A 24,723-nucleotide genomic window follows, 5' to 3' on the forward strand; every position below is an offset into this window, starting at 1 on the left:
GAGTGTGCTAGCACTCCATGACACGTACTCGGAGATACCCACGATCAACCTCTGATCCGGGAGGGAGGACTACAACAGTGCAACAGGCAGGTGCATGTGGCGGCGGCAGCGCACCAGGCAGTGCATGCGGCAGGGTGCAGGCGGATTAGCCCTAGTGTTAATCACTTTTCTGCCCGGTGATTAGATATATAACGCTTGCTTAATGGCCAGCACGTTCTTGTTGGGCCAGGCCCTCTTAGGCATCTCCAACAATCTCCCACTTACACAATAGTTAATTATGCAAGTATCCATGTGTTCCAATCCCTTAAGTGTGTGACCCCATAGGTTCATGCAACCAACAGACATAACTTAGAAACCATTTCCGATCAATAGTTAGCATTGGCCTCTAGCAAGGCGTTCTAACTCCTGAAGATTCACGAAGATCATATCTTGCATAACCTGTAACATTCACCAATATTATATCCTTCCACTACACGGCACCTAACCAAGTATAAAGAGAGTGATGTGCTACCCCTATTCTTAGCCATTTCTCGCTCAGCGAAGAACTTTTCTGATCACTAACATTTAGTTGAGGCATGGCCATGCGCTTTTATTTCATCACATCAAGAGGGCCCAGTGGAGTCTCTCCTTGAAATGGGAGGGGCAGATTCCTTCTTGACTCGGTACACCTTGCGACTTGCTTCAACCACATCCGAAAGTTGCATTTATAACTACCTAGTTATGGAATAACGTTTAGCAACCCCAAAATGTGATGCCCCACAATCCGGGACTCTGCACCAATCTCAGGCCAGAGGACATAATATGCGTGTCGTTACGAGACTCACCTATAGCAGTGTACTCGCGGTGTCTCGTAGTGGGTCTATCTGTCACCGTGTTCCTAACACGTGCCTACATTGTCGGCGCAGTATCCCATATTGCCATGACCTGTGAAACAAGATCATCCACCAAACACATGTACCAGCTTATCTCTACGTCACAATCCCGCATGACGGATGGAAGTTGGGGATCATTTTAGTACAATATCAATATTGTATCATGGAGTTTCACTAACGAATCACGTATTCGCTAATCACATATAATGACAAAGTCATGGAACATATCACTAAAAAATGCAGATTACAAATATTGACATGATGTCATCATCTTATGACTACCTTTATGGAATACATCATCATAAGCCTCCCACTAGTGCTAGTTAGTTATGCCAGCATCTCATGCCCATTGACTTTGTATGCATCTCATGCTTTGCTCCTGGGAGTGGCTTAGTCAACCGATCTGCAATGTTTAGAATGGTGTGCACCTTGTATATCTTCACATCTCCTTGATTGATGATTTCTCGAAATAGGTGATATCGCCGTAGTATGTGTTTGGACTTTTGGTGTGACCTAGGCTCCTTTGCCTGTCCGATAGCACCACTGTTGTCACAATAGAGGTCTATCGGACTGGAGCAACTAGGGACCAATACCCAACTCAGAAATAAATTTTTTGATCCATACAGCTTCATTTGCAGCTTCCAAAGCTGCAATATACTTGGCTTCCGTTCTCAAATCTACAACTGTCTCTTGCTTGGAACTTTTCTAGCTCAATGCCCCACCATTGAGGCAGAAGACATATCCCAATTGAGATTTGCTATCGTCCTGGTCAATTTGGAAGCTAGCATCGGTGTAACCATTTACAATGAGCTCCTCCGAACCTCCATAGACTAGTAACATATCCTTAAGGATATTTCTTACTGCAACCCAGTGACCATCACTCGAGTTGGATTAGTAAGCATACGAAAATATCTAGGCGCGCCCATAATAGCTGAAGCGTATGGCACCCGACTCATCCTTTCTTGCTCATCAGGCGACAACGCACACTGAGTCTTGCTCAAAGTTACACCATGTGATATAGGTATGAACCCTTTCTTGGAATCATTCACGTTGAACCTATTCAACACCTTGTCAAGGTACATGCTCTGGCTCAATCCAATTAAGCATTTAGACCTATCTCTATAGATCTTTATACCTAGTATGTAGGCTGCTTCTCCAAGGTCCTTGATAGAGAAACTCTTTCTCAATGAGGTCTTGACATCCTCCATAAGCGGAATGTCATTCCCAATTATTAGTATGTCATCCACATACAAGATTAGAAACACGAGTGCGCTCCTACTAGTTTTCTTGTAAACACATGCCTCTTCTTTATTCTTAGAGAAGCCAAATGATTTGACTACCTCATCAAAATGAAGATTCCAGCTTTGGGATGCTTGATTTAGCCCGTATATAGACTTCCTAAGTCTACACACTTTTTTAGCCGTTTGCTGGCCAATAAAACCTTCAGGCTGTGTCATGTACACATCCTCACTTAGGTTTCCATTAAGGAAATCCGTTTTGATGTCCATTTGCCAAATCTCATAGTCATAATATGCGGCAATTGCTTGAAGGATCCGAATAGACTTCAGCATTGCGACGGATGAAAATATCTTATCATAGTCGGCACCTTAAATTTGTTAAAAACCTTTCGCTACCAGTCATGCCTTAAAGATGTGAATCTTTCCATCAAGCATCTATCTTTTCTTAAAAATCCATTTACACTCAAGGGCTCTCACGCCATCGGGTGGCTCAACTAAGTTCCAAACCTGATTCTATCTCATGGACTCCATCTCAAAGCCCATGGCATCAAGCCATCTCTTAGACTCTGGTCCCATCAATGCTTATGTGTATGTTTTAGGCTCCTCATTGTCCAACAATAGGATGTCCTGCTGCCCTATAATCAGTAGCGTGTACTTATCAGGTGCATGTGCCCATGTTGATCTTCGTGGTTGAGGTTCATCATGTTGGTCAGCGACCATTGCTGATTCATCATGTTGCACCTCATCAATGGGAACTAAAACATTTTCTTGTGTTTCTTGAACTTTTTCAAGTTGCACCGTGCTCCCATTAATTTCTTTCGAGAGAAACACTCTTTCTCAACAAAGACAGTGTTGCGAGCAACAAACACTTTGTTCTCTTGACGGTTATAAAAATAGTATCCTTTAGTTTCCCTAGGATACCCCACAAAGACACATTTATTAGATCTAGGCTCGAGTTTAGTGAGCGTCAAACGCTTCATGTAGGCTTCGCAGCCCCAAATCTTCAAGAACGACAAACTAGGATGCTTCCCAATCCATATCTCATATGACATCTTCTTTACAGATTTAGATGGTACACGGTTTAGTGTGAACGTAGCAGTCTCTAGTGCATAGCCCCAAAAATACAATGGAAGATCAGTTGACTCATCAAGACCTCACCATGTCCAACAAGGTTTGGTTCCTCCGCTTGAACACACTGTTCCACTGTGATGTTCCTGGTGGAGTCAGTTGTGGAACAATTCCGCAACTCTTCAGATGATCGCTAAACTCATGGCTCAAATATTATCCACCACAATCCGATCGTAGAAATTTAATTGTCTTGCCGGTATGATTCTATACTTCATTTTCTAATTCTTTGAACCTTTCAAAGGATTCTGCCTTATTCCTCATCAAATAGATATAGCCATATCTACTTGAGTCATCAGTAAAGGTAATAAAGTACTGAAAACCACCTCTTGCGACCGAGTTCATACGACCGCATACATTTGTATTTACTAGGCCTAATAACTCACTTGCTCTCTCGCTTTGTCCAACAAAGGGAGTTTTAGTCATTTTTCCAAGTAGGCATGACTCGCATGTCTCAATCGATTCAAAATCAAAAGGATTAAGAAGACCATCTTTATGAAGCCTCTCTATGCGTTTCTTGCCTATATGGCCTAAACGACAATGCCAAAAGTAAGTAGGATTTGAGTTATATACATGAGTTCTCTTAGTACTAATGCTATAAATTTATGCATCTTCTAGATCAAGAACATAAAGCCCATTCACAATGGGACATCTCTCATAGTACATGCTATTCATAAAAATGGAACAACACTTGTTCTTTATTATGAATTCATAACCATAATCCTATAAACATGAGGAGGAAATAATATTCTTATTCAATGTAGGAAGAAAATAACAATTATTGAGTTCTAGTACTAATCAAGAAGGAAATGACAATGGATAAGTGCTGACAGCCAGCTGTGGCGGATCCACTTCGGATTAGCTTGATTAAACATGGTTAAGTCGCCTAACACACGACACTCATGCCTTAGCCAAGTTAACACGAAGTGCCATCGGATTTCATCCGATTTAACCACTTGAACAGGACCGAGTTAGCAAAACTCACACGAAGGTGAGCGGTTTCAAAGAATACAACAAGTCTACTGAGTTAAACAAATTTGGCCATTTAGTTCAATAACAAAACGAAATTAGAGTTTTTACATGGTTCGAAAGGAAACAACAGAAGGTAAAACAGAGGAAGCTAAACGTAGGGGTCGGGCATCCTTGGTGAGGCCTGCCAAGACGTCAGTGATCCCTCTCCTCGTCGTCCGAGGAGGGATCCCACTCGACCGTCCAACCCGGAGGGAGTTGGGGTGGCCAAGTGCCAACAGGGGAGGACTCGGGAGCAGCAAATTCACCTGAAAAAGAAAAGCCACACAAGGCTGAGCTACTAAGCTCAACAAGACTTAACCGACGGGAGTATTACTCCACCACTTCTAGACATGCAAGGCTCTTTGGCTGAGGGGTTTGTTTGCCAAAAGAACTATGTAGATCCCTATTTTCACAGTTTTAGCTCAGATTCTAAGTTCATTATCCGGTCTAAGTTAGCAACTTACTCTAAGCAAACATAGAACCAACCAAAAGGTATATAACATCAGCAAGACCAAATCATCATCAGATTTCATTATTACTCAGTGTAGCATAGCGATCAAGTAGTCTCAAACTGTGAGAGGCAGACGAATCGATTCGAGTTCTTTAACCATGCATGGCGAACCTAACCTCACGACATCCGCGCACCACCGAGGGTCGCTTCCCGTGTCGGCCTTCCCCATCAACTCCTAACCCGTGCCGGACCCATTTCCTCTGGTGCAATGTTCCACAGACCCGGCCTCTGCCGTTCTGTGACCACACTTGCCACCACGTGCGGCCGCAGGGGAAACTCCGTTCCAAGGACAATGGGGCGACCGCTCACGTCTATGTTTAATCCGGTACTCGGCTTCCTCATCCCATACTGAGTATGAGGTTAGTACTTTCAAACACTTGATCACGAACACCACCACTGTCGGGCCTTAGCAAGTTCCATAGACAGACAGGGCGATCAGCCGACCACCAAAGAGTTAACCGAAACTCTGCCCCGTCCATCGTCCTTATAGTTGCAACAGAAGAGAAACAACCAACTCCTATAAACTCACGAGTGATAGGAGATCACTCAGCTTTTACCGCTCTCTATTAAGCATAGCAACTACTCGGACCCAACAGACTAGTGTTCAGCTCAAGGGAACTAAGTCATGCAATCTATGGTTTCAAACAACACCTATATGTAAATGCACAAAACAAGATGGAGAAGGCATGCGCAAGTTTGGGAAAACTGGGTTCATGCTCCGGGGCTTGCCTTCAAACGAGGAGGAGGGGAGTTGCTCTTCTGCTTGGGCGGCTTCGGCTTCTGGAAGCGGGAGCTCGATTGCAGCTTCGTCTTCTGGCGCCGGGTGCAGCTCGTATAAGCCGTCAGCGAGATGCAACTCTACACGAAATGCAATGCAGGGGTTAGCACTTAGATGATTGTTTCAATAGCAACATTTGCAAGTTTTCGCCCAGAAACTTGTAGCAAAGCTACGGAAAAAGGTGGGGAAGTTCACTTGAGTTGGTGGAGATCAAGATATAAGGGCCAGATGGGAAGGAACTTATGATCTGACCCTTAGACGAGGGGAATAGATGTGCTGAGGGTCCATAGGCTTAACGCAGAGAAGTCCCCCATTTTTACATATATACCCTCAGGTCTAGGAAAAAGGATATAGCCGAGCCCTCGGGCGAGGTGGAGAAAGGGTCGGCGAAACAGACAGGGTCGGGCGAGACGGAGAAAGGGGTCGGTCGAACGGATAGGGTCGGACGAGGCGGACAAGGGGTCGGGCGGACTGAAGGGGTCGGTCAAGGCGGAAAAGGGGTCGGACGAGCAGAAGGGGTCGGACGAGGCGGAAAAGGGGTCGCACGAGCAGAAGGGGTCGGACGAGGCGGAAAAGGGGTCGGACGAGCAGAAGGGGTCGGACGAGGCGGAAAAAGGTCGGCAGCTTACCTTCGGTTCACAGGTGAAGCTTAGGGTCGGGAAAGAGCAGACTTGGGTGGAGGAACTGGAGCACTAAGACTCGCGGCGGCGATGCCCGGCGGTGCTCCGGCGACGGCGGTGCTTCTTGTGAACCACAAGCAAGCTCTTGCGCAGCGCGGAGGAGCAAGCGACTGGGCAGATTGGAAGGGTGGGCGTGGAGCGGAGAGGAGAGTTCCTCAGGGACTTAGGCGGTAGCACTTTGAGCACGAAGCAGAAGAACGGCAGCAAGGCAGCTATGGCGAAGGGGACTCCGGCGGGGCTCTAGCAATCCCTTTTATAGCTGCGCGGAAGAGAGAGAGGTGGAGCGGCACAAAGACTGGGAAGAAGCGATGGAGTGCGCTGCCGGGGCGGAGATTGAGCAGCGGGGCGGCGGAGCAGGACTTCGGGGATGACACCGTCGGCCATTGGGCACCAGAGACAGGGCGACGCAGGCGCGGTTTTGCCGGTGGTTGCGATTTGGCGGAGGCGGGCGTCGTCGTGTGGCGGATCTGATGGACGTGACCGAGGGAACGGCGCTAGAAGCGAGGGCGCACAGGTGAGAAGACAGGCGGGCTGCGGTCGCACGGGCGAGCGTGAAGCAACAGACTGTCGGGGCGCAGATCTGGCAAGGCGGGAAAGGAGCTGTCACGGCCGGGGTCGAGGTTGGCGGAGGAGGAATCATCGCGTAGCGCATCTGGGGCGGCGCGACGGTAGAGAGGCGGCGGAAAAGACGGGAGGCATCGGGCTCCGCAGCCGGGGGTCTAGCGGGGTGATGATGGGCGCGAGCTGTGAGACGCTGCAGAAAGGGTTGCAGAGGGCTTCCGCTGTGATTGGGGAAAGGGGCGCGGGAATCCATCCGGTCGCGGCCGGCGACAGGGCGGAGCGGCGGGGGTCGGAGAAGTTGAGCCACGTGGCAGAGGAACTCTGGAGCGGGCATGCCACTCGAGTGCGTCTGTCACGGGAGATCTGGGGAAAAGATTTTGTGGGTCCACCGGTCAGTCTCGGTTGGTTCACTACTCAGATTGAAAAGAAACACTGTGGGAAGACTTAGAAGATCCAGCGGGGTGAGTTGGGGTCGGCAGTGTCAGAACTGGGGAAACGGTGGAGAGGGGTCGGTTCTCAGGGGTCGGGATCGGACTGGAGGTTGAGCACTTAAACTCGGGGAAAGCTGAGATGGAGGATTAGGGACTTGGATTAAGATTAACTCGAGAGATTTGGGGTCGGTCGTCACACCAACGTAGCAACCTTTGCTCCATTCCCGAATCCACTTCGTCTCTCGCGAAGTGTCTAATCATTTTCAGCCCCTGCAACGATTTGCAAGTGTGAATCATTGCACCAGTATCAAATACCCATGCATTATTAGAATGCGTAGCAAGATGAATTTCAATAACATTAATACCTTAAGCGGAGGTCACACCTCTTGTCTTCCTTTTATCTTCCAAGTACTTCTTACAATTCCTCAACCAATACCCCTTAGCACCACAGTGAAAGCAAGCATCATTAGGGGAGGCACCAGCTTTCTTTTATTTTTCTTTGGCCTTGGACGCTTGTCTGGAAGTCCCACTTTAGGCAGGTTTCTTAGGCTTCGCTAGGCGTGTACACTTCTTACCCTTCTGGACTATCATCACATGACTAGAAGTCTTCCTAAGACTCGCCTCTGCCCATGCAACTTAGTCAGTGATTTTTTCAAACCATTCATGTGATAGTTGAATAGCTCAAAGCTAGTAGGCAAGGACTGCAGTATCACAACGGTGGCAAGATTGTCATCGAGGGGAAAACCCTGTCTCTGCAAGCTCTCGGTGTACCCAATCATCTTAATCACATGAGGTGACTGGAGCACCTTCAGCAAGCTTGCAACCAAACAGGGCCTTTGAGGTATTAAACTTGTCAACCCTCGCCTAGTTTTCGAACATCCCATGTAACTCCACGATCATATTGTATGGGTTAGTGCTCTCAAATTGCTTCTATAGCTCAGAGTTCATGCAAGCAAGCATCAGGCACTACACATCCACCGCATCTTAGTATGCTTCACATAAGCACGATATGCACTAGTGGTGTGCGTGACATTCTAAGGCTCTTCTGGGTAAGGCGTATCGAGAATGTACTCTTTTTCCTCTTGTCTGAGAACAATTCTCAGGTTCCGGTTCCAATCAACAAAGTTTTTTCCGTTCAACTTATCTCTATCTAGGATCGATCGCAGATTGAAGTTTGATGCACTCGATATTTTCTACAACAGTAAGATATGCAACGGTTAGCACTTCTTTTATTAACACTTTTAATGAAAGAATTCCTTCTATGTTGTGCGAACGTCCCCCGGCGTTGCATAGCATGAGTTTTGGCATCACTGCTAGCATCATAGTGAACAAGGTAGGCAACACTGGCAATCGCATTCGATGCATCTCTCGTTTGTTGGGCGACATCATATGTCTTAGCTCCCAACACTTACGCCCCAAAGCCCAAGTCCGACTTGATAGCTTTGTCAAGAAACCAACACTATACCGTGGTGTTCGACACCACCCAATGGATCAAGGTAGAAGATGACACCCTGCTTTGGCAGACTCATCACTTACTAACAAGACCCCAATGGTGCAGCTGTTGGAAGGGTATAAAGTCTTAATTTTTCATGAGGGATTTATCATGCTCATCATAGGCAGTGAATAATGATAATCATCGCAGATAATTAAATTATTGTGATAGTATGGCCTTTCTTTGTCCAACGAAAATCAGCACATGTCAATGACCACCAGTGTGCACGCTTACACTGAGTCGTCGCATCTTTGGCACCTTCTCCAAGGTACGACGGTCGCCAAGTCTCTTCGCTTGTGTCGAAGAATTACATAATCTAATTCAGCTAATATACGCTAGTAGCTCAAATAAAATAATAAGGAGTGGCACACAGGCCGAATAGGAACAACCTCAACCCGACTATAATAAATTTATTACATGCAGGCCACACGAATTTATTACACACAGATCATCACATGATTTTGAGGCCATACCATCATATCATTCTCTACAAAAACAAGTTAGGCATTTCTAGGAACGATGCAACGCGTCCCTTTTTTTAAAAAAAAAACACGATCCGGTCCTGTTAGCCGATAACGGATAGAACAGATTTTTCGCTCTAGCTGACATAGCCGTTCACGATGTGCATCGACTGCTTCGCTACACGAACTCACAACCTCGTGGTCAGCCACACGATGCTTGCGCGCCGTTGTAAAGACGGCCAGTTAGCCAGTCACATATAATGAGGAAGCAAGAACAGAGTAAAATAGTCCAATTCGCAAAAATGATATGATCTACAACTAAGCATGCAAAATTTTTAATCTAGATCAAAAACAATATAAGCATAGCCCTGGTACCACTGTTAAGAAACGCGGTATGCTACTCGCTAGCACACAAAATATAACCGCATAAACAAGATCACTTGCGAGTAAATTGATCATAGATTATAGCTTCGCTCGTTGCGCGTCGCAGCGGAAGTCTTAATGAAGTGCGAGTGGTCAATCCAATCGACGTCATGGAAGTAGTCGTACAATCTGACAAAGTGCGCAACCGTACGACACCTCTACAACTGTCCACACGTACGGGATGGGATGATGAACCGGAGCATGCTAGGACTCCATGGCACGTACTCGGAGACACCCACGATCAACCTTTGATTTGGAAGCGAGGACTGCAGCAGCACACCAGGCAGGTGCATGCAGCGGCGGCGGCGGTAGCGCACCAGGTAGTGCGTGCGGCAGGGTGCAGGTGGATTAGCCGTAGGTTAATCACCTTTCTGGCTGGTGATTAGATATATAATGTTGCTTAATGGGCCAGCACGTTCTTATTGGACCAGGCCCTCTTGAGCATCTCCAACAAAATCAGCCTTGTGCCAAGTTTGGTCGTCAACACCATGTTATCCCGACATGTCCTAACATTTTTATGTGCAAATAACTGATTGCACTATCAAATATCACAGGCTGTTCACTCTGGTGCTGATCTAGAATCTGCTATAGGAACATGCACAGGGTACAGGGCGGAGGTACGACAGCTAAATTTTACCCAGAATCTATCGTCACATTAAACAAATAACTGTTATTTAAATTACAGAGCGAAGGTTTCATGGTTGGTGTCAAGGTCAACCCTTTGAATGGATTACCATCTGGGTATCAAGTAATTATTCTCAAAGCATCTTTTCTGCAGATACAATGGCTAGAAGAAACAATCTTATTTCTTGCTGTTTATTATTGAGCAGGAGTTGCTTAAGTTTCTCCTTGACCATCTTGAGGATAAATCAGTGGAAGCACTTGTTGAGGTTGCACTACTTTTCAATATTCTTCAAAAAAAATCTATAACATACCAGTGTCACTAAGAAGTGTATAAATCATTTTTTACCTACATCCAATGGTAACCTTACAGGGTTTGCTGGAGGCACGAGCTGAAGTTCGTCCTTTACTGTGTGGATCACAAGAACGCTTGAAGGATCTGATCTTTCTGGACATCGCCCTTGACTCTACTGTTAGGACAGCAGTTGAAAGGTCTTATGAGCAACTTAACAACGCAGAACCTGAGGTTAATGAAATAAATATGAATGACTTCCCCTGTTATTGAGTATATATCTTTTAGTCATCTTAAAATGCCCAACATCCTTTTTTTTTTAAAATAATACTTACTGTTAAACATTATTTCTTGTTATTTAGAAAATCATGTACTTCATCAGTATGGTACTTGAAAACCTTGCTTTGTCCACTGAAGACAACGAGAACCTCCTTTGCTGCTTAAAGGTACAATTCTACACAGAATATAACTCATGCTGAAATCCATTTTCTATTTCCAAAGTTTCTTATTTGCACTACCATGCACTAAGCTATGATAGAGCAAATTCTTGTACTGTTCCTTAGTAAAACAGAAAGATAGAGCACTTTTTCCCGTAATTGCTAATTGAAGTTGTACAAAAAGGCATTAAGTTAACAAGCCCGTAATAATAGACTTTGTAGTAAAACAATAGCATTACACATAATGTGTTAGTGTTGGTTTTGTGGTCTTGCTGCATATGAGTCTTGCTTGTTTCATGAAGGGGTGGAACCATGCACTTGCAATGGCGAACAACTTTGATGACCAATGGGCATTGTATGCAAAAGCATATCTTGATAGAACTAGACTTGCACTTGTAACCAAGGGAGAAGAATACCATCATACCCTTCAGCCTTCTGCTGAATACCTTGGCTCCTTACTTGGAGTTGAACAATGGACAGTAAGTGCTTTCCTCAGAAAAAAGGACAGTAAGTGCTCCATTAAACTGTTGATTCATTTTTGACTTATTATGGACATACTTGTGTTAAAAACCATATCTACAGGTTAATATATTTACTGAAGAAATTATTCGTAGTGGGTCAGCAGCTTCACTGTCTCTACTTCTAAACCGTCTTGACCCTGTTCTTAGGAATATTGCAAACCTAGGAAGGTAAACACACATAAATTCGTATTTAAATATTTTATGAAATGATAATAGTTGCAAAAGTTTTCTGAAAGCATACAGAAGGCTCATGTAACCTAAGCATACTCTGTAACTAATATCTCTCCTACTTTTACAGTTGGCAAATAATAAGCCCAGTTGAAGTCATAGGTTATGTGACTGTGGTCGATGAATTGCTCACTGTTCAAAATAAATCTTATGATAAGCCAACAGTTTTGGTTGCAAAAGCTGTCAAGGGAGAGGAGGAAATACCTGATGGTGTTGTTGCTGTCCTTACACCAGACATGCCAGATGTCTTGTCACATGTCTCTGTTCGAGCAAGGAATAGCAAGGTCTTTTGGCGTTTGAACTATGCCATGGATATTGATAGAATGATTTCCTATCTTGATACCTTTATCTAATTTTCTGCATATACTATTAAATAACTATAGCCAATTATTTTCTATGAAGGTATTGTTTGCAACATGCTTTGACCCAGAGATTTTGTCTGAACTTCAACGAAATGATGGGAAGTTAATTTCAGTAAAGCCTACTTCTGCTGATATAAGCTACAGGTAAAATCGTTGACACATTTCATCATAAAAATATACAAAGATAGTGAAATTAATCTAAGTCTAATACCTATCTTTCTAAACGTCAGAGAGACAGCAGAGAGTGAACTTCTGGTTGCAAATTCCTCAACTGCAGAAGATGATAAATCAGAGCCATCTATTTCACTAGCCAAGAAGCAATTTCCTGGAAAATATGCAATATGTGCTGATGAATTTTCTGATGAAATGGTTATTACTTATACATAATTAAATTACACTTACATAGCAGGACTTTTGATCTTAAGCTGGCTGGCATTCTATTCTTGCCCATCTGAAGCATATTTATGCCTTCCACACTAGGTTGGAGCTAAATCACGGAACATAGCATACCTAAAAGGAAAAGTACCTCCATCTGTTGGTGTCCCAGCGTCAGTAGCACTCCCATTTGGAACCTTTGAAACAGTTTTGTCCGATAAGATGAACAAGGTTCGTAACACTTACCATGTGTCTTTTTAATGATAGTGATGCTTGATGACCATTATACTAGCTAGATTGTTCTTCTTGAAGCATATTTTCTACTTTCCTAATTAAGATAAAAGAGAAAATTTGATATTTACAATCATGTTTCATAAGCATAGGCTACTTTTTTTTGAAGAACCAAAGACTACTTGTCTACATAGATTAAGAGAACTTCTCAGTTTATTATATCATTTGTGAGGGACACTATTGAATTGCTGGCTAACAGTCATTGTATTTATGGTTCTTTATTTCTGATGGACAGCATGTAGCCCAGAATGTAAAGCATCTAAAGGAAAAACTCAGTCAAGGAGAACTTAGTGCACTTGATGAAATCCGAAATGCTCTTCTGAACCTGATAGCTCCTAGTAATTTAGTAAGATACCATATTTTAGTAAAATCCTATTTGCAGCAGTAATTTTTTCAGTTAGCTACTGTAATTTCTGAATTTCCCGTCAATTTTGTTTCAGGTGAAAGAGCTCAAGGAGAAGATGCAAGATTGTGGAATGCCCTGGCCAGGGGATGATGTGAACAACGTTGGGAACAAGCATGGACAGCAATTAAAAAGGTAGGTATTCAACCGCTATGCCGACCCCTCTCCCTCGCCCGTCATTGTAGTTGGTACTGAAAAATTGATGCGGTATATACTATGCAGGTTTGGGCCTCGAAATGGAATGAGAGAGCATACTACAGCACTCGTAAAGTGAAGCTTGATCATGCTTACCTGTCCATGGCTGTTCTTGTGCAAGAAATTGTCAGTGCAGACTATGCTTTTGTGATACATACCGTTAACCCATCATCTGGAGATCGTTCAGAGATATATGCTGAAATTGTGAAAGGCCTTGGGAGACCCTTGTAGGGGCCTATCCGGGTCGTGCCATGAGCTTTATTTGCAAGAAGGATGATCTCAACTCTCCGAAGGTAAATGTATCCTGTCAGCTGACATTTTTCCTTCGTTTGTGTAAGTAAAGGCCGAACTGAGTCCACTAGGTGCACGTGTTATAGGTATTGGGCTATCCAAGCAAGCCAATTGGTCTCTTCATAAAGCAATCAATCATATTTCGTTCTGACTCAAACGGCGAGGATTTGGAAGGCTATGCTGGGGCTGGCCTCTATGATAGGTAACTGAAATATTTTATAGTTCATGGCTGTATGTTTAAAATTTTGAAATGAAGTTGTAGCCACTGTGTTATGCTTCTTACCTGCAGTGTGCCTATGGACAACGAAGAAGTAGTAGTTCTTGATTACACAACCGATCGCCTCATTACAGACGTTAGCTTCCGTAACACAATCCTCTCGAGCATTGCTCATGCTGGATATGCAATTGAGGAGCTCTATGGGTCTCCTCAGGACATTGAAGGAGTGGTGAAGGATGGGAAGATATTTGTAGTCCAGACAAGACCACAAATGTGACTTGCATCTGTCTAGCTTACAAAGGGAGTTCAATGATGTGGGAGACATCATTCCTATGATCCTTTTAGTTTCTTGCGTCTGTTCATTATATAGCTTATGAAGGATGTGACTTCAGTCCCGTAGAAGGATTTGGCTTACGAATGAACCTCATTATAGAATGTTCTATCCGATAAGATTGTTGCTGAAAAGAAAACAATTTGGTGATTCACAATTCTGGTGGTACCAATATTCAACTTTCAATGAATGGTTAGTGTGTCTCTATGTAGCGCATGGTTTTTACTTTTACCATAAATCAAATCGTTAGCAAAGGGGCAATTTGCTAGCTTTCTTATTTTGTCAATAATGCAAATCAGGAAGCTTGATAGGCAAACAAAAAGCACAAAGTAACTTGCAATGCATCAAAATATAGGTTAAGATAAGGAAAAGAATGTGTTGGGGCTCGTTAATGACATATTTTTGACTCTGTTTATCTTCAATAATAGCATGAATTTAATATCTAAACTATTGATCATATTTAATAATCGGGTCATTTTCACATATGCATTGTATTTTGGAGTACATTCTGTTTCCGCAAAAAATTGGACTATAATAAAGCATAATTGGACAAAGCCCTCATTGTCAGTGTTTAGACCCGACAACCTACCAAGGGGGTGCCCGAGGTAGTATTTTGGTTAGTGGGGCTCGTCGAGATTAGGAACTCAAAGGTGAAAACACACACACGATTTAGACATGTTCGAGCCACTAAATGGTGTAATACCCTATATCTTGTGTGTTGGTTGGATTGAATTGCTTTGGAGAGGTTCCTGCCTCACCTTATATTGCCGGAGGCAGGGTTACAGGTCGGTTGGTTACAAGAATACTAGTCGGATTCGACTAGACGAGTCCTACTCCTAGCAACTTTTTCTAATCCTCGATTAGTTCTTGTCTTGCTACGTAGAGTATGGCATCCTGCATCATAGTCTTCATGTCAGACACGTTTCGGTGTCCAACCCCTATATTTAGGACTGTCCAAACCTTCTAGTAGGCCCATAGATGTATGTATGACAAGCCCCCGAGTACTTTTTAGTCAAATGTAGCAGTTCCAAATACTTTTGTAGACTTCTCCGACTTGTTTTGGTGCTCTTCAAGTACTTCTTCGAGTTGAGTCTTCAAAGGTACCTGAGCACTGCCATGCGGCTAGAACATGCTCAAAACTCATTTAACTTAGTCTTATATCCTTCAATCTCAAATTTTTATATGGAAGTGCGATGCAAGTCGCACTCCATATGGAGTAGCTCTCGAGTCTTAGGTTGAATCAAAGAATCAAGCTAAGGGTCAATCTGTAATTTGCATCACTTTCCCCATAAAACCCAGAATTTTTTTTTGTTGATGGGCACGTGGCACATAGCCTCCGAGCCATTATCCGACTAGTTTGGTGGGTATAAGGGTCAATCTCTGATCAACGTGACCATCTCTGAACAAAAAACTTATCTCTTCCAAAAATAGACGTAACTACCAATCAGGTGCCGCAAAATCTTTAGAGCCGTTAAGCCTAAATTTTCCTGTATTCGCGCTGTTGTTACTGTGCCGTGATTATAAATAATGAAGAAAATCATCCCTTCCATTTTACCTTTGCCATATCCTGTTTCAACTTCCATATTGTAACCCTAGCGCCGCCGCTGCCCAACCTCCAAGCGCTAGCACCGCCCCCCCCCCCCACAACTCAGCCCCCAAGTGCATTCGACAGAAGAGACTCGTGACATCGAAGATGGAAAGAAAAGCTGCTGCTGTCAAGTCTGCCGTGGAGAACAAGAAGAAGAAGACGTAGTTGCCAGCGCCTAAGTACGGGAAGACAGACCAAACTTCACCGCCAACTCCTGCGTGTGTGTGGAAGTGATCGTCTTTGAAGGAGGAGATCAAGGTGCTGGTAGCCGTTAATCTTCTCCAAGATCAAGATTTCATCAACTGGAGATCTTCCTAAGGCAACCCATGGCCATTGGAGGAGTACCCGGATGAAACAGTAATCTTCGCTCACTTCATCGAACGTGGTCTTGCTTTGTCAGCATCTGATTTTTTCCGGGGTCTGTTGGAGTATTACAAGTTGGAGCTAGTTCATCTGAACTCCAACGACATTCTGCACACTGCAATTTTTGTGCATCTCTATGAAACTTTCTTTGGGTTCAGGCCCCACTTCCAACTTTTTGGAAAATTCTTCCGTGTCAAGCCACAACCAAAGAGGGAGCACACCCAAGTAGTCGGAGGCGCCGGAATCAAAATGCAAGAGAAGCTCAACAGCCTCTACCTAGATTATGAGCTGATAGATTCAAATGCTGGGTGGAAGGAGAAGTACTGCTACATCAGCAACCACGACCCCAAGCTCCCCAAGCTAACAGGGCATCGCCCCACCTGGAACAACCGATGGCTGGATGACCCAACTCATGGAGACAGCCTGCAACTACCCGAGCTCTTGGACAGAATATCAAAACTGAAGCAAGAAGGACTAACTGGTGTTGGGTAGCTTTCAGCTTCATGAAGCGACGAATTCAGCCCCTGTAGCAACGATGTCACTGGGGCTACAAGTACTTGGATGTCAATGACCCATCAAGATTATCTTCTAAGGAAGTCAGCACAGACGAGATTATGGTGAAGCTGAAGTGGATGTTCAAGAATGTGGGTGAGATCCCCACCATAGTGTGATAATTCTACATTGCCAACCGGCCAAAGTCTGTAAGTACTCGTGGCCGCAGCCCCCGAGTACTTATTTTGTAGTGTCTGGGTGTACTAACTTGGCTTTCTGTGCAGGAAGATGTCAATTTGTACTTCTTTGCGCCTCCTCCTCTCGGATCAGAAGATATTTGCGAAGCTGCTCCATGCGTGCATACAGCAGAGAGTGCAGAGAGTGATGATGAGGAGGAGGAAGCACTCGAGGCCTCCAACAGCTCTAGTTCTGATGTTGCAGAGGACTTCGAAGTCAAGGTCCGACCATCGGATAAGGTTGGGTCATCTTCTGGATCAGTGAAGCGTGCAACTAATGACGATCTTAAAGCTGCAATTCCTCCTCCATCGAGGAAGAAGTGGTGCATCACTGTGAAGTGGGCCGTAAAGAAATCTATCATCATAGAAAATGTACCACCCGCGGTAATAACTTATGAGGAAGAAAAAGATCCTGAGGATCGAGTACTCCTAGTAGGTAATTCTAATACCACCATGTCTACTCAAGATGGCATTGGTGGTTTCCACATACTCGAAGAGGCGACTGAGGCGGAGAAGGCGGCTGCTGAGACCGCTCAACACAAATTGCCGGTCATAGAGGAGGTGATCAAAATTGAGGATGATCCAGAGCCTCCTATCGTTGAGGTGGACCCTACTGGCACAAGAACTACTCAAAAAATAGAGGTGGTGATGAAGGCTGGCGATGGTCATGCTGCGACCATTCAAGCCATGCCAAAGAAACGGTCTCTGATTGTCAAGCCAATGCGCTTGACAGGGGAACCTTCTCTGAAGTTGAGGAGATTTACAATGTATGCCTTGCTACTCCTTTTGAGTACTAATTATAGCTCATGATCAACTTGTTTAACGTCTCTGAAACTTTACTGTATGCAGAAAATCCTCTAATGTGGAACTTGGAGGGCCTAGCCTGAAGCCCATGACTTATGGTAGTACCAACTCAGTCCAGGATGTTTCCTCGGCTCAAACAAGTCCGCAGCTAGAAGAACACCCTACAATAATAAGCAATCCAGGTGTTGTGTCTCTTGTAGTAGTGTTGATGCAGGATGTTATATCATCATTTACTGACGTTGTAGTGCCAGCCCTCGAGAAACAAGTGCCCTAAGATATGGTGGCGACTACCTCTGGCACCATAGCTACTCTCATAGCCCTCGCGCTAGAGGTAAAAATTGAAGCAGCAGAAGTCCTTGAAGTCATGGCTGCCGACGTATCTTCCAAGCTGGGTCCGTCGACAAGACTTGTCGTGGTTCCACTTAATACAACAGATTATGAAGCTCATGCGAATCCACTGGCAGCTGGGGAGATTAGTCTTGAGGATATCCAGTTGATCGATGACCTGTTGTTGGACGTGCATATGGTAGCTAGGATGATGGAGATGCACCATCGTATAGTTGTTTATGTAGAGGTATGCTTGTTCCTGCTTCTAGCATAACTTTGTAATTAGTAATTAGTACCCATGCCCTGATACAATTACTTACTCTGTGTCGTAGGATGTCATCAAACGCTGCCACCGGAAGTCGCAGATACTTGAAGACTATGGGGACTTAGTACTCTGTGCTGAGGCCCTTGCAAAGGAACTTGCCAAGGAGAGGGAGTACTCCTCCAGACTACTGGTGAAGTCTGACGGACAAGCCGCTGAATATTAGAACCGCATCCATCAGCTAGAGGAGGAAAAAGACCGTCTCAAGGGGCGCAACAAGTCGTTTAACTAGCAGATGAAAGGTAACTGCTCTTCTTCCTTGGATTTCGAGTACTAATTTTGTTTGTAATACTGATCCTCTTGTGTATTATTTGTGCAGCTCTCGAGAAGTCGAAAGAAGATCTCTAGGGTCAAGTCACCTACTGGAAGAACTCTTACTACCAGGTGACAGATCAACATGATAAGCTGGTATCATTATATGAGAACCTGGATCATCACCTGTAGAAAGAGAAAAAGATGCACGAAGATGGTGCGATCGACTTGGTCAATGCCATGAAGACCATTTAGGGGCGTGAAGCCAAGCTGGAAGCTGTGAAACTTGCTCTAAAGGAGATTTTCGAAGCAGCCCAGCTGATAGCGGACATGGTGGGGCGCCCAGTTGAAGGTGTAGAGCCCCGCCTGCTGTCCTAAGTACTCAAGGATGTGCCAGTGAAATTCACCAGCTACATTCAGAAGATGGCGAAGTCTGTCTCCAAGTAGCTGCTTAGTTTCATCAAGTCCTTCTATCCTCAAGCTGATCTGATGCCTATTGCAGAGGGAATAGCGGAGGACTGTTCAGATGAGCTCTTTCAGCAGTATTTGTAACAGATGGACCCCAACACGAAAGAAGTAGAAAATCATCTAGACCTTGAGTAGTTTTGTATCCAGAGCAAACATTAATTCTTGTATTGTAAATATGATACGAATGCTTTGAAATGAAAATAATTCTAAGTGTTGTTGCAATTTTTGTTACTTCCAACTTGTTGGTTTTTAGTGCATCCCACAATCTCCCCTGATATTTGCTCGTACGGTAGATGTGGTGGGTCTGTGCACAAGGCTTCCTTGATGAGCCTCTCAAATACATGATGTATTGTTGTTTGGCGAAGAATTGGCATGCTTAGCATCAGCGGACTAGTTCCTCGATGTCAGCGAGAGCTGTAGGGCAATAGAACCCTGCTCTGAAAGCTTTGCTCATGATTGTTTGTGAGGATGCGTGGTTGCTGCAAATGCCTTTGTGGATTTTATCCATTATGTTCTTTCCATCTTGCCGTAGGACACACTTCAAGAGTACTCCTGATGATGCACCTCTTTTGTAAAGCATGTCTCTGATTAGAACATAGTTTTTGCAGCGTCGTGAGACTTGCTCTGCCTCTGTTTTGTTTGGAAGTAACTTGTGCTCTTTGATATAGTCGATGAAGGGAGCTCTCTAGACTACGTCGATCATCATAACCTCCCAATCTGGTGCGACAAGACCTTGACCAGTGGTTGCTCATGGCGCCAACTCTGTTATGGATGACTTGTGTAGCTCATGGACAAAAACCCCTGCTGGATTTTGGTCACGAGTAGAACCAAGCTTGGATAGAACGTCCGCAGCTATGTTGTTGTCACGAACTACATGGTAGAACTCCAGACCAAAGAATTTATTCTCTAGTTTGCGTACTTCTAGGAAATATGCATCATATTCTCCTTGTGGTGATCCCACTCGTCGTTGACTTGATTGATCAGTACTAGTGAATTGCCATACACCAACAATTGCTTAATTCCTAGCGAGACTACTAGGAGATGCTTGTGCAGAAGCGCTTCGTATTCAGCTTCATTGATGGATGCTTCCCAAAAGATTTGCAGGACATATTTGAGTTGTTCACCTATGGGAGATGTCGAGAATACTCCTGCGCCAGCTCCCTTGAGCTTGAGCAATCCGTCGAAATACATGACCAGTGTTCTGGACGCTCTGCTGATGTTGGTACTTGACTTTCCCGGCACTCCACCATGAAACTGACTGCAGTCCCTGACTTGAATTCCAGGGACAATACTCCGGGTTTTACCACCCACTTAGATATTCTTCCTGTTGCATTCTGATTGTGGAGGATTTCTCCCAAAGGGAAGGCTGTGATGACGAAGATGTTGTGCTCCTGGAAGTAGTGTCGTAACTTCCGCGTGGTGAGTAGTATTGCATATGGCAATTTCTAGACTAGTGGGTATCTAGCCTTGGAATCTGACAATACCTCACTGACAAAATAAATGGGCCTGTGTACTTTGTATACATGGCCTGGTTCTGGTCTTTCAACCACGATCACCGTGCTAACGATGTTGGTAGTCATGACGACGTACAGTAGCAAGTCTTCGTTGGGGTTTTGCACCATGAGGACCGGTGGCTTTGGTAGGAAGTTCTTTAGTTGTTGTACGGATTTATCTGCCTCCTCAGTCCACTAAAAATTGTCTTGCCACTTGAGTAGTTTAAAGAAGGGTAGTCCTCATTCTCCAAGCCTTGCGATGAATCTGTTGAGGGCTGCTATGCATCCATTCAGCTTCTGGACATCTTTGATACATGATGGGGCATGCATGTCGGTGATGGCAGAGATTTTCTCAGGGTTAGCTTCAATTCCTTAGTGACTGATGATGAAACTGAGTAGTTTCCTGGAGGGTACGCTGAAGATGCACTTTGTTGGGTTGAGTTTCAACCCGAATGCTCGTAAAGTTGTGAACGTTTCTTCTAAAACTGCAATTAGGTTATCGGGATTTCAGGTCTTTATGACAACGTCGTCCACGTATGCCTCCATGTTGCGGTGTAGCTGCTTCTTGAAGCACTCTTGGATTACCCGTTGATAAGTAGCACCTGCGTTCTTCAACCCAAGAGACATTGTTGTGTAGGAGAGAGCCCTGTATGGGGTGATGAATGCGGTCTTGATTTGGTCTTATTCCTTGATAGCTATCTGGTGATACCCTGAGTAGCAATTGAGGAAATAGAGTAGGGTGCATCCAGCTGTGGAGTCAATGACTTGATCAATCCTAGGGAGCCCGAAGGGGTCCTTTGGACAGTGTTTGTTGAGGTCTATGTAGTCAACGCACATCCTCCACTCATTGTTATTTTTCTTTCGCATCAGGATGGGATTAGTGAGCCACTCTAGATGATAGAGTTCTTTTGTGAAGCCCGCCGCAAGTAGTTTGACAAGCTCTCTTTTGATAGCTTCCCTTCTGTCTTGGGCGAATCATCGTAGGCGTTGCCTTTTAGGTGCAGCTTTTGGGTCCATGTCGAGTGAGTGCTCGATCAACTCCCTGGGCATCCCTGGCATGTCCGCTGGTTTCCATGCGAGAATGTCTTGGTTGGCTCGGAGGAAGCTGATGAGCGCGCTTTCCTATTTAGGATCTAGCCCTATGCTAATCAGGGCTGTTTTGAAGCTATCACCAGTCTCAAGGTCAATGTCTTTGACGTCTACTTCACTTGCTGGCCTGATCTTGGTTTCCCCTGACTTCTTTTCTAGGATCTCGAGTTTTGACGGGGATAGCTTCTTGGATGAGGTGGAGACTTGCATCATCGAATTTGGTACTTGTATAGTTTGCTGCTAGCTCCATGGCTTCTGTGTTGCAGTCATATGACCTCTTCAAGTCTCCGTGTAGGGAGAGTACTCCATTGGGTCCTAGCATCTTGAGTACAAAGTGCACGTAGTGCGGGGTGGCCATAAATTTGGCCAATGCTGGTCTTTCGAGGATGGCGTGGTATGATGTTTCGCAATCTGCTACCTCTAAAACTGAATGTATTCTGTCTGGTATTGTTCTTTGTTCCCAAAGGTAACTGGCAAAACCACCTGTCCGAGGGGTACAACTGCGTTGCCTAGGACAATCCCAAAGAACAAAGAGTTCAATGGGGTGAGCATAACGGTGATTTCGAGGCCCATCTTCTTTAGTGTCTTTGTGAATAGCACGTTGAGACCGGTGCCACCATAGATGAGTACTTTAGTGAGTTTGGAGCCAGTGACAACCGGGTCCAGGACAAGAGGATACTGTCCTAGGTATGAGAAACTAGTCCATTGGTCCTTCCTAGAGAAGGTAATTGGCACCTCAGATCATTTGAGGAACATTGGAGTCGCAAGTTCAATGGACATTATCTCTCGAAGGGCGAGCTTCTGGGACCGCTTGGTAGCAGTACCCGATGTTCCACCAAAGATGATGTTGACGGTGCTCGATGGGTTCTAGAACTTGCCATTGTCACCATTTTCTTCATCTTGCTTAGCTTTACCCTTGTCTTTTGTGCCAGATGGTTTTAGCAGGTCCTTCATGACTTTGCATAGACTGAAACAATCTATCGCAGAGTGCTTGTGGTATGGGTACCATGGGCACTATTTTTTTAGGAGCTCATTGAATGAGGACCTGTCTTGATTCTTGCCGCCACCTTTCTTAGATGGCTATGACATTGCTGCGACAGTATTGTCTTGCTTTCACTTGCACTTATAACCTTACGAGTAGTTATTTCAGTTGTCATTGTTAGGGTGATCGTTGCGGTTCTTGTTGTTGCATTGGCCACTATTCAGATTGTTGTTGTTCTAGCCCTTGTTGCGATTAAACTCGAACCTTTTGATCTTCCTGTCTTCTTCATCTGCCTATGCCTGTACCATGATCTTGAGAGATTTGACATCAGCAGGGCATCTTCTGCCGAAGTCCTGGAACATCCGGCGGTTGTAGAGGCTATTCTGGAAGCAGTCTATGATGTCGCGTTCCGTGATGTCTACGCAGGGTCTCGCCTTCTTGTTGTTTAACTTGAGACAACTCGATCATGTTGCCAGGATGGTGCATTGCCCTTGCATAGTTGTTGGTGAACGCTACCTTGAGGTCCTTCCACGAGTCGATGGAGTTCTTATCCAATGATTCGAGCCATGTGAGTGGCACCGCTTCCATGTAGATAGGGAAATAGATGACTTTGGTGTCATCATTTTCCCCAGCTACTTGTACTAACAGCGAGTAGCACCGCAACCATTGGACTGGGTCTTATTTGCTATCGCACTTGGTGATATCTGAAGGTTTAAATTTTTTGGGTAGAATTGTCCTCCTCACATGTCTTGAGAAGGAGGGGAACCTTTTAGAATCATCTTCTGGGTGCTCGACTTCTTGCTTGCGCTCGCGGTGCCATGTGTTGATGATGGTATAGGTGTCGCAGCTGGCGTTGATCTTGTTGCGAAGGTCTTCTGCTGGGCGCTCGAGTTCTGGGTTAGCCCCATGGTGGCCACAGCCTCCCGAAGATCCTGCCCTACTACCCTCTGCTCTAGCTTGGCTTGGTCTGGTGCCTCGAAGTTGGCTTGGTCCGGACAGAGGGCCTCTATTGCTGCTGCCCCATGTTGACTACACTGGGATGGGGAACATTGAACTGACTGTATTAGATTCTGCTGATCAAGTTCTTCATAAGCGAGTTCCACCAATTGAGCCAACTGTCTAGTGTAGTTGTTTTGAGGCATCACGCAGGTGACGAGGTCAATAGACGCGATGGTAGCTAGAGGGGTATGATGGTGACACGTTTGAACTGCTTCAAAGGTGTTATCCAAGTTCTGCATTAGCAAGTCTACTGCAAGGTGGTGGTGGCGCTCTGCTCTTGTAGTGTTTCTTGCTCGTTGTCGAGTTCTTTGAGCTTCAGTCTCTTCTCCGACAACATTGGCAGTGAGCTCATCTTGCGATACGTCATCAGGATGATGCTCCTGTTGTGGGTTTCTGTCCCGTTGCTATTCTTCTTTGTTCTCTTGTCTAGTAATGAGAGCGAAGAGTTCTCATTCTGGAGAGTAGCTTCCTAAACCTGAGGTGATGACCTTCGTGGTGCCACCTTCTTCATAGATGGGTGACAAAGGAGTTTCCTCCTGGTACGGGAGGGTGTCAAGGTACGCGATGAGGTGTGAATCTTCATCCTTGGCGAGAGCAGGTGGCTTCATGTTGGGCCAATAGACGAATCCATCCTAGGAAGGTGATGTAATCACCAGGCCCTGCTGTAGACCTAATAAAGGTATCTCCTCATCCGGGTCCGAGTAGTAGTCGAAATCCTCGATCGTATCCATATCAAATTGTGATCCTTCGATGTTTAGACCCGGCAACCTACCGAGAGGGGTGCCCAAGGTAGTGTTTTGGTTAGTGAGGCTCGCCGAGATCAGGAACTCGAAGGTGAACACACACACACAATTTAGATAGGTTTAGGCCATTGAATAGCGTAATACCCTACGTCCTATGTGTTGGTTGGATTGAATTTCTTTGGAGGGGGTACTTGCCTTACCTTATATTGTCGGGAGGGGGGGGACGGGCAGGGTTATAGGTCAGTTGGTTACAAGAATACTAGTCGGATTCGATTAGACAAGTCCTACTCCTATTGCTAAGAGTACTTTTCCTAATCCTCGACTAGTTTCTATCTTGCCACATGGACTATGCTGTCCTGCACCATAGTCTTCATGTCGGACACGTCTCGATGTCCAGCCCTATATTTAGGACTATCCA

At 45.0% G+C, this 24,723-nt stretch overlaps 1 protein-coding gene across 1 annotated transcript in view; it reads left to right on the forward strand.

The window, feature by feature from the left end:
- LOC101772201 (alpha-glucan water dikinase, chloroplastic-like) overlaps positions 1-14,093 on the forward strand; it is a 32,705-nt gene extending 18,612 nt beyond the window's left edge. Inside the window, 18 exon segments of the mRNA XM_022828240.1 lie at positions 10,138-10,200; positions 10,269-10,331; positions 10,414-10,473; positions 10,578-10,730; positions 10,859-10,942; positions 11,236-11,412; positions 11,516-11,622; positions 11,753-11,966; positions 12,085-12,188; positions 12,275-12,413; positions 12,525-12,650; positions 12,946-13,056; positions 13,151-13,205; positions 13,208-13,248; positions 13,336-13,525; positions 13,528-13,601; positions 13,686-13,801; positions 13,889-14,093. Coding sequence (XP_022683975.1) covers positions 10,138-10,200; positions 10,269-10,331; positions 10,414-10,473; positions 10,578-10,730; positions 10,859-10,942; positions 11,236-11,412; positions 11,516-11,622; positions 11,753-11,966; positions 12,085-12,188; positions 12,275-12,413; positions 12,525-12,650; positions 12,946-13,056; positions 13,151-13,205; positions 13,208-13,248; positions 13,336-13,525; positions 13,528-13,601; positions 13,686-13,801; positions 13,889-14,093 — 2,082 coding nt within the window.
- The last annotated feature ends 10,630 nt before the right edge of the window (positions 14,094-24,723 follow it).

This window comes from Setaria italica, chromosome I (genome assembly GCF_000263155.2).
Source record: "Setaria italica strain Yugu1 chromosome I, Setaria_italica_v2.0, whole genome shotgun sequence".
Taxonomy (NCBI): Eukaryota; Viridiplantae; Streptophyta; class Magnoliopsida; order Poales; family Poaceae; genus Setaria; species Setaria italica.